At 39.5% G+C, this 14,435-nt stretch overlaps 2 protein-coding genes across 3 annotated transcripts in view; one reads left to right on the forward strand and one right to left on the reverse strand.

The window, feature by feature from the left end:
• The window catches only part of CTR9 (CTR9 homolog, Paf1/RNA polymerase II complex component), a 339,089-nt gene that overhangs the window by 131,731 nt on the left and 192,923 nt on the right, over positions 1-14,435 (reverse strand). The window lies entirely within an intron of this gene.
• On the forward strand, positions 22-12,282 carry RNF141 (ring finger protein 141). 2 transcript variants are annotated; one of them, XM_081918745.1, is made up of 6 exons: positions 22-178; positions 2,069-2,271; positions 3,237-3,345; positions 6,154-6,335; positions 10,081-10,188; positions 12,016-12,282. In XM_081918745.1, the coding sequence occupies exons 2-6, from the start codon at positions 2,129-2,131 to the stop codon at positions 12,164-12,166; spliced, it is 693 nt and encodes a 230-aa protein (XP_081774871.1). In that variant the 5' UTR covers positions 22-178; positions 2,069-2,128; the 3' UTR covers positions 12,167-12,282. The 2 variants fall into 2 exon arrangements, with proteins under 2 accessions (XP_081774871.1, XP_081774872.1); XM_081918746.1 differs by lacking the exon at positions 22-178 and adding an exon at positions 302-425.

Raw genomic sequence — 14,435 nt, forward strand, 5'->3', positions numbered from 1 at the left:
AGCGCGAGGATACGTAAGCCGAACGCGACGGGAGCCGGTTTGGCCCATATGTCGAGCTTTCGCGTCGCTCGCCTAGTTGTAACCGCGAAGAAGAAGAAGAAGAAGAGGAGCGAGGCCTCCTCTGCGCCCGGAGGGAGGCGGTGCCCGCGACCAGCAGCAGGATGCCGAGGCGCTGCGGGTGAGGCTCGAGCTCCCTCCGTCTCTTGGCTGCGGATACAGCGCCCCGAGCCGCCCTTCCCACCCGCCGCCCCAGCCCAGAAGCCTCGTTTCGCGGGCTCGGGAACTGAGGAAACCCCGCCCTCGGGCGTTGGGAGGCCCGGGAGCGCCCGTCTCCGCTTCCCTCCGGCAGCGTTTGGGCGCCTCGGGCCGCGAGCGGGGAGGGAGGAGACGGCGTCGTGGCGACGGTTCTCCTCAAGGGTCTCCGGGTGGGTGTGGCGCTGCCGGGCGCGGCCCCGTGAGCTCTGGGACCTCGGAGAGGAGAAGGAGGGCGCGGCGTGCTGCCTTTCGCTCCCGAGCCCAGAGCGCAGCTTGGCAGGTGCCCAGCCCCGCGAGGGGTCCGGCTGCCCTGCCGCTCTGTGCGGTTCCTTGTTGATTTGGGGCCGGGTCTTCCGATTCTCCTCCTCTTTCTCACGAGCACGCTCCGTTTCAAAACCGAGTTTGGAAAGTAAAGCTGTTGCCCTGCTTTGTGGGGCCTAAGGGGCTGACAACAATAGATACCCGTTCGCGGTACCTCTTGTGCTAAAGCGAGGGTCAGAAAACCCAAGCACGTTCCAGCCTCGAAAGGACTTTGAGCCACTTGTCTATCTGTTTCGTCAAATATATATATGTATACCGCTTTGTTGTGTAAAAAAAAAAGCGCACAGACACACAAACAACCTCAAAGCGGTTTACAAAAACACTTGTGTCCCATATTATTTTGAAGTGCTGGATTCTCCTGTGATGTCAACGTAGGAGGAGGCTGGGGTTGGTATAACTGTTCAGCCACCTCTTGGGTCCCCCCCAAAAGAGTGTTGTAATTACTTGTTTTTAACAAAAGATCAGTTTGATAATAGATATATCAAACATGCTTTTCTTTACATGCACACTGTGGTGAAATAGTGAGGAGAGGATTGCCTTTTTCTAGAATTACAGGTTAGCGAATGGTTGAAACATTTGTTTTAAGGAGCTTCTTTCTGCTTGTTTTTGTGTAAAAAATAGGTACATAGGATGTGATATCCTTTTACTTTTGTTAGGTAAAAAAAGTTTTGCCTCGGATTTATTATGAGCATGTGATATTTGGTTGCTCATGAATCTCAGTTATTCTATATATAACATCTAGAAGCTTGCAAAAAATGAACTGCAAAGTAAATAAGACTTTTACAGAGTGTGCCGTGGTCTTGCAGTGCTTACATCTAGCATTCTCATCATGATTTTCCGTTGTATTCCTAGGAGTCTGTTGTATCCCTGCGTATCTGTTTTAGGAAATTAAAGCATTTGGTCTATTTACTATTTGGCAGTTATTAAAATAATTTGTAAGCTAAACTACTATTTCTCAGTCCTTAAAGTACATGTTAGTAAGTCCTTATTTTAAATACATATATTTAAAACTAACATGGCAAATTGCAGCTTAAATTATAGTAGTTTCTAAACCACATGTATAATTTAGGAAGTGTGTTCTATGTTCAACCTTTTAGATGCTCTTCCGATTAACAGTTTATTAAAACTTGCTGTACCCTGTTATTTTCTGGATGGCTTAACATGAATAGCCAAGCAATTCATGAGCAGGTGCTGCATTTTGGTCTACAAGGTTTTAATATAGCAGATGCATTGTGGTTGACTGTAATTGCATTTTGTGTATTACAGTTTCTGTTCACATAGTAAGTATATTCACAGGGGACTAAGTACATTTGTCTTCTTGTTGAAATAGTGCTTGTGGTTGTGCAATTTTGGTCATGGTATCTGTACAGATCTTGGTGCATAGCTGTTACCAATTTATTAAAAGTAAAAGAAAAGCACAATCTTGATTATTTCATCCAATGTTGATTATTTCATACTAATACAGTACAACATTTTTAAATTTGTTTATCAGAAACTCTCCAAATAAGTGGATCTGCCTTTCTTCTTGGAATCTGAGCTAAAGAACGTCATCATGGGCCAGCAGCTCTCAAGCCAGACACACTCTGCTATTAATAAGCTGCCAGAAAAAGTAGTCAAACATGTATCCCTGGTTCGAGAAAGTGGTTTCTTGACATATGAAGAATTTTTGGGGAGAGTAGCTGAAATGAATGACACGTAAGGCTTTTTCAGTTTATTCTTTTGCATTTAAGATGACTCAGTATTTGAAAGAACACCCTCCTTAACACTACAGGCAACTCCTTGTTTGCGCATATTTGGAACATGCCTGACCACCCACACATGTGCCATTTTTGGCTGTGGAATGACCGACATGCGCAGTGACCCAAAATGCAACCCCTGCACAAATGGGGAGTTGCCTGTATTCCAAAATGAATGTGTTAGCTGTTTCTGGTGGTAGTGGGAAACCTAATATACATCAGATGTTCTATTCAGTGCTAGATAAGAAACTTTATTAAACTACTAGGTGTTCTGTCTCTTTGATTGTAGATGAGTAAAATATAGTCTAGCAGTTTACATTAACGTTGAAATGTGCATGTTTATAAAATTCCACATGGATTGCCATTTTAGTATGTTGCAGAGAGGGAAAGCATTGTGGCATCTAGCAATAATGTAGTGGTATAAGTTAGTGCTGGCTACAACCCACCTTATGAAGTGTATGTTCATAAAGTTTTTTAGCCAGCATATGTGTAGGGGGAAGAAGAACTAATTTATTTGGCAAGGTACTATATATGCAGCTGCCATCACAGTTTACAGTACTGGGTTAGATGGACCAATAATCTGTAAGGTAGCTCCACATATTCATATTCTTTAATTGCATTAAAAAATATTCCCTCTGTAGGGGGCACAGATGAGGATGAGAGATAGGAGACTTGGGTAATGTGTTATCTTAGGAACCCCAAGCTGAGGGAGATTTATGAAAGCTACATCGTCATTTTATTGTGTATTAAAATATAGTTGGTAGTTGTACATTCTCGAGGATGTCTGTTTCTTGTGTATGTACTAGAATTGGATCTCTAGATTAAAGTGTAGAATATTGGCTGTTCTCATTTCTAATCTAGATTGAATTGTGCTTTACAAATTTATTTCATACTGTGAAATAAATGGATGTTAAATAATTTCAGAACTGCCAAGTTGGGTTCTGGCCAGGACAAGCACCTGTTATTTGAAGTACAGCCAGGTTCAGACTCCACTGCTCTCTGGAAGGTAGCTGTTCGAGTAGTGTGTACTAAGGTAAGTTTGTAGAATGGTAAAATTTCTGTAAATGTTGATGCGGGGGGGGGGGACATTTCTCCTATATCTTTGGTGGGTGTGGAACAGATATTTTTGGAAAATTGAATGTATTTATTTTTCAATACTTGTTTTTTTAAAGTGCTCTTTACATATCAAAAGTCACTTTGTTACTTTAGGAACATAAAATGCGTCATGTATAACTTGGTTTCCCATAGAATTATAATGCTGGGTATATTAAAAGCACTTTTTATTCAGACAATAATTGGAAAAGTGAATTTATTTTTAAAGTTTTTGTTACAAATGGAGTTACAAACTGCTGAACTGTAAGGAATCTAGGATCTCTTTGGTTCTGCCAGCTTAGGAGGAGGTGGCAAAAAACAAACAAACCCAGAAACCATTATTATAGTAAAACAAATTATTACGTATTCAGAAAATTATTATGTCTTCTCCAGTCCTCAATAGTGTCAGGCAAACATAAAAAGAGCTGATAAAAAGAGGTGAGGGGGAACAAAATTCGAATGAACAGTACATGAAATTGAATCAGTCTCTTTTTCTAAGCCTTCCCTGTCAGTTTCTGTTTCTTCATATTTGTCATCCTATTTATCATGGATTTCTAAAAACTGAAAGTTTGCCATGGCTGCAACAAGTTTCTACCTTTTCACATGTCAATGTATTTCTTGATTTGATATGAGTGTTTCCAAACAGATCAGTTTCTTTCACATGCTACAGAAGATGGAGAAATCTTAAGTAGATAAGAAGCAATAGGAGTCAGGCTGTGTTGTGCAAAGGCCTTGTTTGCGGGAGGAATATGCTTGGCAGAATCCCTTATTACATTCCTTGCCCAAATGCCTGAATTTTTTATTATTATTATTATTATTATTATTATTATTATTATTATTATTAACATTTGTTTATATAGCACCATCTATGTACATGGCTCTGAACACATTTAAGATAAGAAATTTTACTGGGGGTGGGGCTCATACGATCTAAAACAATATAAACAATACAATAAAATCAGTACAGCAGCACCACAAAATCCAAAGTCATTAATGGAACCCAGTAAAAGAGTACAATCAACCATGTCAAAGGCCACAGAAAAATCAAGAAGAATAAAGATGGAACGTAAACCCTTTGATTTGGCAACAAGAATGTCATTAGTATGCTTCATAAGTCATCTCAGTAGAGTAGAGAATAAAATCAAGGGCCAAACTAAAATAAAGAAAACCCAGACAGCAAGAATAGACAACACACTCCAAGAGTCAAAACAAAAAAAAATCCTTCCAGTAGCACCTTAAAGACCAACTAAGTTAGTTCTTGGTATGAGCTTTCGTGTGCATGCACACTTCTTCCGATACAAGATACAGATACATGTATCTGAAGAAGTGTGCATGCACACGAAAGCTCATACCAAGAACTAACTTAGTTGGTCTTTAAGGTGCTACTGGAAGGAATTTTTTTTGTTTTGACTATGGCAGACCAACACAGCTACCTATCTGTAACTAACACTCCAAGAGTTTAGAAGTAAAAGGCAGCAGAGAGATGGGACAATAACTAGAAAGAGAAGAATCAGTAGATTATTTTTTTTTTAAGAATAGGAGAAGCTGTAGCATGTTTGTATATTAGAGTGAATGAGCCAGAAGAGAGACAGTAGTCAGAAGACAAGATGGAACCAGTTCAAGAGGACAAGTAGCAGGATTGGAAGAGTCCAGCACACTGGACAGCTCCTCTACAGAAGAGGAAACAGTTGAAAGACTAAGGAAAGGGGAAGGAGCCCATAAAACCACCATAGGAAAGGAACAGAAATAGCAAAACCAGTACGAACAGTTTGAATCTAACTATCTCAAAAGGCGGCAAAATCCTGAGCTGAGAGGGAAGGAGGAAGAGGCAGTGGCAGTGGCGTCACGTGGGGAGGGCCAGAGGAGCAGTGGCCCCAGGTCAATTGGGGGGGTGCATTTCATTTTTCGCTGTCTCGCCAGCCCCTAAATAAAACATTTCAAAAACAAAAAAACCCATGGTGGTGCGGCAGGGAGCATTAAGAAAAAAGGTATCCAGATTCTCCCTGCCCCCCCCCCCGGAGCCACTTCTCTGTAAGTATGTGAAAGTTGTTAATTCTCTGATTCATCTCAAAATATATTGGGAACTCAATATATTTTGGTTGGACTTTGGTCCCATACGTAACTACTTTTAAAGTCTCGGTGTTGTGTTGTTTAATGCAACCTTTACGGTCATTCACCCAAGTTATTACAGTGGTGCCTCACAAGACGAAAAGAATCTGTTCCGCCATTCTCTTCGTCTAGCGGTTTTTTCATCTTGCGAAGCAAGCCCATTGACAGCTTAGCAGATTAGCGCTGTTAGCGGTCTAGCGGCTTCTAGCGATCAGCCGTTAAGCGGCTTATCAGCGGAACAGCTGATAAGCGGCTTAGCGGCTTAGGAAAAGGGGGGGAAAGCGGGGGGAACCGCGGGAACTCGCAAGATTTTTTCGTCTTGCGAAGCAACCCCATAGGGAAATTCGTTTTGCGGAGCGCCTCCAAAACGGAAAACCCTTTCGTCTAGCGGGTTTTCCGTCTTGCGAGGCATTTGTCTTGCGGGGCACTACTGTAAAACTATATGGATGACCTTTCAAATGACAGGGTCATTGTGAGCATTCTTAAGCCACCCACAGTGTAAGAAATCTCTGATCTTTGTACCATCTTCGAACTCTGTTTATGTCCTAGTTGGAGTGTGTATGTTTATAAACAAAGAATGCTGAGCACAGATAGTGAGGTGTTGTAGCAAAAATGGTAAGACTCCTTTCTGTATGTTTAGATAAACAAGACAAGTGGTGTTGTCGAAGCATCAAGAATCATGAACTTATATCAGTTCATGCAGCTTTATAAAGATGTCACGAGTCAAGCAGCAAGTGTTCTTTCGCAGAACATTGCCTCAGAAGGAGCTGCCGAGGATCAGTCATCTGTTGCATCTTGTCAGGCCAGCATTTTGATGGGAAGGTATCTCAGTATTCTAAGAGATCCATTTATGTTTGAAGTTGAGCACACAAATCTCTTCAGCTCATGTATACATATTCAAACACACACATACACACACATATATAAGAATATTTTGCATAGAATAAAAGTTTAATGATTATGCTAGTAAGTCTTTCATCTCAACTTGGATGACAGTACGTCTAACTAACTATTACAGTTACAAACTTCTGTTTTGAGCTGTATGCAAATAATACATTGGTAGGTTGGTACTGCTTAAGCAAGGGTTGCCTTGAACTGCAAAACACCTGCATTGAATGAGCACTTGGGACCCTGTTTCAAATATTGTATATAATCTTGAGAAAGAGACATGTTCTTCCTGCAAAGAGCTTATATTATGAATATCATTTGTTTTGCAACAGAAGCAAATCTATTTGCCATGTAAACTGGCTATCCTTTTTGAAACATTGCTTGAAGCATAGTCTTTCTCCGGATATGATCTGTTTCCACTTTTACTGAAGGTGAACTCTTGAACTAATGCACACATGAACAGGTTGCATAATGTTCTTATATTTCCTGTGAAAGACTAGTACAAGTACAAATACAATGACAGCAGTGGAACCCTAAGTGTGTCTATGCTTCTTACCTATAAAGAGCAGAATTACTTTTTACTTCACATGGCATTACAGAATTTTTTCCTTTTCAAATATGTATGAAGCAGTGCTTTAAACAGCAGTGGGCTGCAGACTTATGATGATCTAAGGTGTTTGGAAACAAAATGTAATGGCTTGAATAAAATGGAAGCACTAGGCCACCTATGGCCTTAATAACTCTCTGACATAATACTTTTTTTAATATTCATGGTACAGAAGATAAATTTTGATAAAACAATTGTTACAGCAGTAAACAACAAGTAACTTGTCCTGATAAAATTACATACTTTTATTATGCTATGTATTAAAGTTTCATTTGATTACTCTAAGAGATCACACCACATTTTCCCATGAGTGCTGAGTGGATTCCTGCCACAGTCTGAACAATTTATGTATTCAATAAACATTTGCCATATGTTATAAAAGGAATATGGATTGTGTTTGCCCTTTGCCGCTCTCACCTGGCATGTTGGTTTCTCAGCCAATGCTATTGACCATACTCTGTTATACCAAGAATCAATGTTCAGCCCATCACTGGTTTTCCAACATCTGGCTATCTCCATGACTCTATTTTTGAAACACTTTCCCCCTCCCTATTTTATACATAGGGGTGGCCAATGTGGCACCCTCCTGATCTTATTGAACTTCAACTCCCATGACTGTTGTCCATGCTAACTGGGGCTGGCATGCTGTGGTGGACACTATTCTGGCTACCCCTGCTCTGGTTTCAGTGAACAGTGTCGTATAGTGATAGGCCCACATGAATCTTAGGTTTACTGAAATATTCTGGGAAGGGGATGGGTTGTATCTTGGTGTTAGAGGGCTTGCCTTGAATGCAACAAGTCACAGGCTCAATCCCCAGCATCTCCAGCCAGAACCCAGGGAGGACCCCTTCCTGAAATTATTGAGAACCACTGTCATGAACTAATGGTCTGAGTCAGGATAAGGCAGCTTTCTATGTTCCTAGAAATCATTCTTCAATCCATATTCCTTGAGACATGTATTCTGTTACTTCCTCTTGCTTCAACTCTTATGTTTGTTTGATGTGATATGGGTGGTTTCTTTTGTTCATTGTATGGTGTTCAGAATAAAGCAGTCTTTTTGAATGCCATAGTTGTCCACCAGTATAGAACAAGGAACTAATCCTTGAGCTTTGTGGAGAGGGAAGGCCGCATCATCTTACGTTCTCCAGGGTGCCCTAGGATTACACCTTAACTTTTAGTAGTAGCAAGGATAGAGCTGTGCATTGCATTCTTAATCTAACTTGAAGAAAAATTATTTAAATCTGAGCAACAGTCAGACCTGTTCTTTGTGGCTGTTTATGTTTTTTGGCATGTGAAAGTTGCTTCTTAGGTAGGTCTTCAACTTAAACCCAGAAGACTTGGGGAACTGGTTCATAAATGGTAGTCTGTTTTCTAATGAGTGGACAGCAAGTTACTGGAATTTGTGCCTATTTTGTTTTAGATATTCAAAGTGATGAGTGTTTGCTAGTCCTGAGGGATGGCTAGCTATTCAAGGTAGTTTTAATGCCCAATGGTGCTTATGGCAATTGTAAATAAAACATATTTTTAATTAGGACAATGTAGAGGGATTCTTGTTTTGAGAAGAGATAAAATACATAGATAAAATTCCTCAACAATGGAAAATATGAAAATATAGTATTGATTTGAACCCTGGGTGCACATTTTTTGCAACAGTGATTTATTTTAGTGGCTGTGAATTTTGTGTACATAAATATCTTAGGGGATGAAAAATACCTGATATTTAGATCAAATATTCAAATGGAAAACAGCAGTTGACATGTGATCATAGAAAAATAAATACAGAGTACAGAAGAAGTGGGAATAGATTCAAGGACCTAAAATGAATTTCTTGATCTCATGTACCAAACATAGGGTGCCAAGAACTTGACTGCTGTACGAAAATGTTTTCTTCTGGGCAGTGGAATATCATAATATGATCTTGTGTGCATATTATAATAATGCTGTTTGTCCTGTGTTTTCATGCACACGTTAGCTTTATTTTGTGTTCAGAGCTGCAACAACAAAACTATACCAGTAGTGAAGCAAACCCCAGCATTGACAGTTGTCTAGACATTCTCTTTACTCTTAGTGGGGAGAATTATGATTTTATCTGTCTCTGCATTTAAATGATGCATATTACTGCTAGTACTAATACTGTTTAATGGGAGTGCTTTGGCCAACTTGCATCTTACAAACATTTTGCCCCCAATCCAGAAAGACAGGCCTGAAAATGCTCTGCCTGGAAGCTGCTGGAACCAGACACAGAACACATTTTCCTGTGTTCAGATGAAGTAGAACCAATAGCCATGCATGTATATATGCAGAAATGCACAAAGATCAAAGGTGGCTAGCCCACATGAATTGTGCCCACTTACAAATGTGGAGAAGCATTGAATCCACCCTTTCTGGGCAATATGCTCTGATTTTTAACACTCAGCATATATTATGCTGATTTATTATTTATTTAAAACATTGGTACCTTGCTCAACACGACTAACTGCAAAATCAAACTATATAACAAAACCATATAACATCAGTTATAAAAAACATTAAAACTAAAAACAACTGTAAAAAAGCAATAACAATGTACCAGCAATAAAGATTATTCCAAACAAGCAGAAACATAAAACTATTTCAGTGAAACAACTAGAAGCCAAAAGCTGCGTTTACAAAGATTGGTTTGGATAGTTTATGGAAGGCCATTAAAGAGGAGCGTGGGATATACCTCCCTTTGAGAAAGTTCTCTTCTCTATAATTGTGCTCCGGAAGCTAGTGGTTTTATATGTATTGGTTTTATATGGGATTTGTTTGTAGAGAGCAGCTGTTTTGTATGCAGAGAGGTTCCATTTGCATGCAACCGGATCAGACCAGTTGAGATCAGACCAGTTGAGATAGGCTAGAAAACCTAAATGTAATGCAGTAGGTATTATGTGGCATAGCCACCCATGAGCTGGACATCATATTATGAAATACAAACATGCACAACAAAAATAAAAGTTTATATAGAAGAAACATGCTGAGCAATGCCAAAATATAAATTTATCCCACTTCTAATTGCTATGATTGGGAATAATAGTTTTATCTGTATTGTAGGGTGAAACAGCTGACTGATGAGGAAGAATGTTGCATCTGCATGGACGGACGAGCTGATCTGATCTTGCCATGTGCTCACAGCTTTTGTCAGAAATGCATTGATAAATGGTAAGTTTGTGACACAGGCTCTGATTGCATTATTTTGTGAGGCGTCCTGCGAAATTTGACCAGTTTCCCTAGAATAAATTTGCCAAAAAGCACTGAAATAACACATCACTAGCTTTGTCTTGCAACAACAAGAATAGAAACCATTGATTTTGGTAGATAGCATGAGGTAAGGGATGTGTTATGTGGGAGCAACAAGCGAACTGGATTTTGTAAAGAAAATGTGTTCCATTGATGGGCATTCCCTGTTTAATCTCTTAAAATATAAAACCATCAGGACAAATGCCTGGCAAGTTGCTAATGTAATCTCAAATCAAATTGCTGTTCATGTCAGCATCAGTCTGCATATATATATTTAAAACAAAGGACTGAATTCAACTAAACAGTTGCACTAGCTGAAGCCAGCATGAGTCCTAATTACACGATGGAGCTGTGCCCCTACAATCAGACCAGTGCACAGGGGAAGGGCAGAGCAGAAATGTGTGCATTGTCAGTTTGTGCATTTGCACAGTTTTGACTCCCACCCAATGTTGACAGTGTTCAGATGACGGAGAAACGGTTTCAAAATGGAGCTTTTGCTCTGTTTTGAGTATGGAGTTACTTCAGAACCTTAAAAATGAAGGCTTGAAGGTATTTTGAACTGTGGTTTGTATCTGTGTAAACTCTACTCAGAATAGACCCATTGAAATTAAGTTAGTCATGTCCATTCATTTCATACTTTTGAGTATGACTAAGATTGAATACAACCCTTTGAAATTATTACAGCACGTTATACTCATATACCGTTAACTAATGGTGCTTTGTGTAGGAAACAGCTGCTAAGTATCCAAGAAATGATATGTCTTTAATAGAATTGCAGCAGGGAAGATAGCTTCTGCACTTAGGGTAGCAGCCACCTGTGGTGCAAAGCAGATGCAGCTTGACTATTCCAAACTAGGCTTGAGCAAATAGTCAGCTGGACAAAATGGTTTATGTAATCTGGTTTCAGGATTTAGAGCCTAAAATCTTGTGACTTTTTTAAACAACTAAAGTCTCATGTTCTAGTCTGTCTAGATTACAAAGATAAACAGGGCTGCCAGTTCCATTTGAAAACTGAACGGAATCTCAGGAATCTCTAGAGGGCCCCATTAGAATAAAATTTTAATAAAAACATTCACGGAACTCTGTTAACATTTGGGCATTAGTGATTTCCAAGATGAACATTAAACAACATTGTTCTTTCATACCACAGCACTCTGTTGTTTTACCAGGGATTTTTTTTATTTGACTCTGGAAGGGGATGTTACCAGTCTGCCTGACACTGCTAAATACCTTCTGCAAGAATACTGTTCAGTTTTGACACAACAGCTTCAGGATGTTCACAAATTGGGAAGAATCCACAGTGCTGTCCTTTGAATTGAAAGATTTCAAAGGGAGGTCATAAGAGGAAACGGGAGGGGGGACAGGAAAAAAGGAAGTTAAGGGTGTATAGATGGACTTTGTGTACCCTAAGCACTGATTATAGAAAAAGCAATGGTTTTAAATTACAGAAAGGTTGGCTTTGGATTAATAATTGGAGAAGATCCCATTTAGGGAAATTCCCAGTGATAAAAGCAACAGAATATAATCAGTTATAGGGGTACTGTTCCTTGGTGAATTTCAAGAAAAGGCATGCTAGTCATGTATTGAGGATTGTTTGGGTGTTTCTCTTCTATGGTAGTTCTAACATAAATCTTCTCTAGTCGTGCCTGTAATATTCCATTCTATCTTATAAGCAAAGGTAGCAATGGGTATTATTAATACTTCTTAAATTGTGTGATACTGACTTTTTTCTTCTGGCTTGTTACACAGGAGTGGTCACCACAGGAATTGCCCCATATGTCGTCTGCAGGTGACTGCAGCCAATGATTCTTGGGTGGTATCAGATGCACCTACAGAAGAAGATATTGCTACCTACATACTCAACATGGTAGATGAGGCAGGCCAGCCTCACAGACCCTGACAGGAACAAAGCCCATTGCCTTGAAATCTTAACAGATTTCATTTATTGTTTCATTTCCTCATTCTTTTGCTTTCTATAAAAGTCGTAGGTCTTTAAAAGTGACCATTTGTCTATGAGCCAGTTGTACACGTTTATATTTTTAAATGCTCATCAATAACTTCTCTGCACGTAGCACCTGCAGAAGGATATGTTAAGAGTTTTCTGACTTTCTATGAGACACTGGAATAGCTAATATTTGAGTTCTAGTATAAGCTCTTCTGTGATCATTTGTTGAAATTGAATTTCATTATAGATGGTCCAGAATGAATGAATGAATGAATGAATAAATTCATTCAGTCCAGAAGAATGTGGGAAGTTGCTGAGGGCCTGTTGTTCTAACACTCAGAAGCAATCCTTCTTTATGCAAGTATGTGTGTATGCTCATGCCTGCCTGCTTATATGAATAGGAATTTGTCCCACATTTACATTTCAGTAACATCTACTGGCCCCTTGTGGCTTGCTTAGTATTGACAAATGCTTCCTTAAATCACCACTAATTGTAGCATGTTGTTTTGAGACAAAATTTTCTGATGGCACACAATTTTGATAAAATGGCTTTTGCATTCTTGTTCAGGGAGAATGAGTTGTCTAGTCAACATCAAATAACTTCAAAAAACTTCCCTGGTTCACCAAGTCAGAGCTGCTTGCATTCAGGAATAAATGTGTTCATACCTTTGCTGATCACAGGCGACCCAAAGTTTCTGATCACACAACGTAGCATCTGACTTTCAAGCTTTTCTAGACTTCCATTGTTAAATCACCATTATAACCGTAAAAAAACCAAGATGGTGATCTGAGGTAAATAGATGGTGCTAGACTCCTTTCTACAGGTGCAATATGCTTTACTGTAACAAGAAGGAATGTGTTCTTTGACCACAATTGTTTTGCTTCAATGTCTTATGGAATCTGTAAACCTGAAGCCTGTACTACTTGTTCTCAGGAGTATTGGTACCAGGACTGGATCCAGGTTTAAGGGTGGCACTCAGCAGATTATCTTCTTTTGGGCCCTCAGATTACTTTGTTTGTGGCAGATGGCTGCAAGCAACCATTTTACATTTCTAACAGCATCCTGGAGGAACTCTGTATGGAGGCATTATGGAAAATTTTAAATGACAGCTTGGAGGAGAATGGGGAACCTTTCCAGCCTGGTGGTCCAGATTGTTAACGCCCCCACCTTGTGCAGGAGTTTGGCAGGTGGCCAGTGGCTGGAGCTGCACACCTGTCAGTTGTCTAATGTCACGATGTCTAGTGACATTTTTGCCCATAAGGGTCTACAGAAGCCTCCTTCAAAGAACAGGGCAAGATAAGACTTGGAGTTGAGCTTCTGAGAATGTTCACAGAAGCCACTCTCAAATGCTGTCTTGTCCTGTACTTTGAAAGGGGTTTTGCAGACAGCATGATTGGCAATGTCTGCAAATACCCTTTTGGCCAAGCTCTACCCTTATCTGCTGCACACCTGGGATTGCTGGAAATGTGTGAATTGTAACACTGCTGTTTGAGATTATGTTAAAAGTTTTGCAGATACTTCAAGTTACTTGCAGGTTTAAAATACTGGTTAAGACTTGTTGTAGAATATACTGTATCTGAACTTTGCAATACAGAATAAGATAGGTATTTCTGGCTTGTTTGAAGCCATCAAGTTCAATCTAGACAATTACAATATGGCTCGAGTTGTTTCCCCCATCTATAATGACTTGCCAAAATCAGGAATTAGACAGCAAATTAGACTACTGAATTCAGTGACATCTTTGACCAGTGTTAGGTTGTAATCCTGATATAATTTTCTTGGAAATGGTTCTCACTACTAATTGATGAACTTCAGTATGTTTAAAATCATAGTAAACAGTGAAGGGTTTGGGGATTTTTTTGTTGATTGTAAAACTGATCATGTTAATTTTCCCCACCCTTGTCCAAAGTATTAGGAATTGGCAGAAGTGCCTAATGTTTTAACAACAAGTGTTTTAAACCTAGTAAGCTCTTAAGTCTTCCTTCTTTAGTAAAGATGATCTTATATGTTGTTAATATGACTTATACTTTGATTTTTTTTAATGTTAGGGTAATATTCAATGCTAGTCCTACTCAGAGTGAAAGAGTGAAGGTAATGGACATAGCTAACTTAGGTTCATTATATTCAGCGAGTGTACTTGAAGTAGGACTAATTTGAATAGAGTTCATTGAGTCCTAGATAAAGCCCTGCATACCAGACTCAAGCAGCTTGAAATTGGCCCGG

The sequence above is a fragment of the Podarcis melisellensis genome (genome assembly GCF_964234715.1).
Source record: "Podarcis melisellensis genome assembly, chromosome: 1".
NCBI classification, from domain to species: domain Eukaryota; kingdom Metazoa; phylum Chordata; class Lepidosauria; order Squamata; family Lacertidae; genus Podarcis; species Podarcis melisellensis.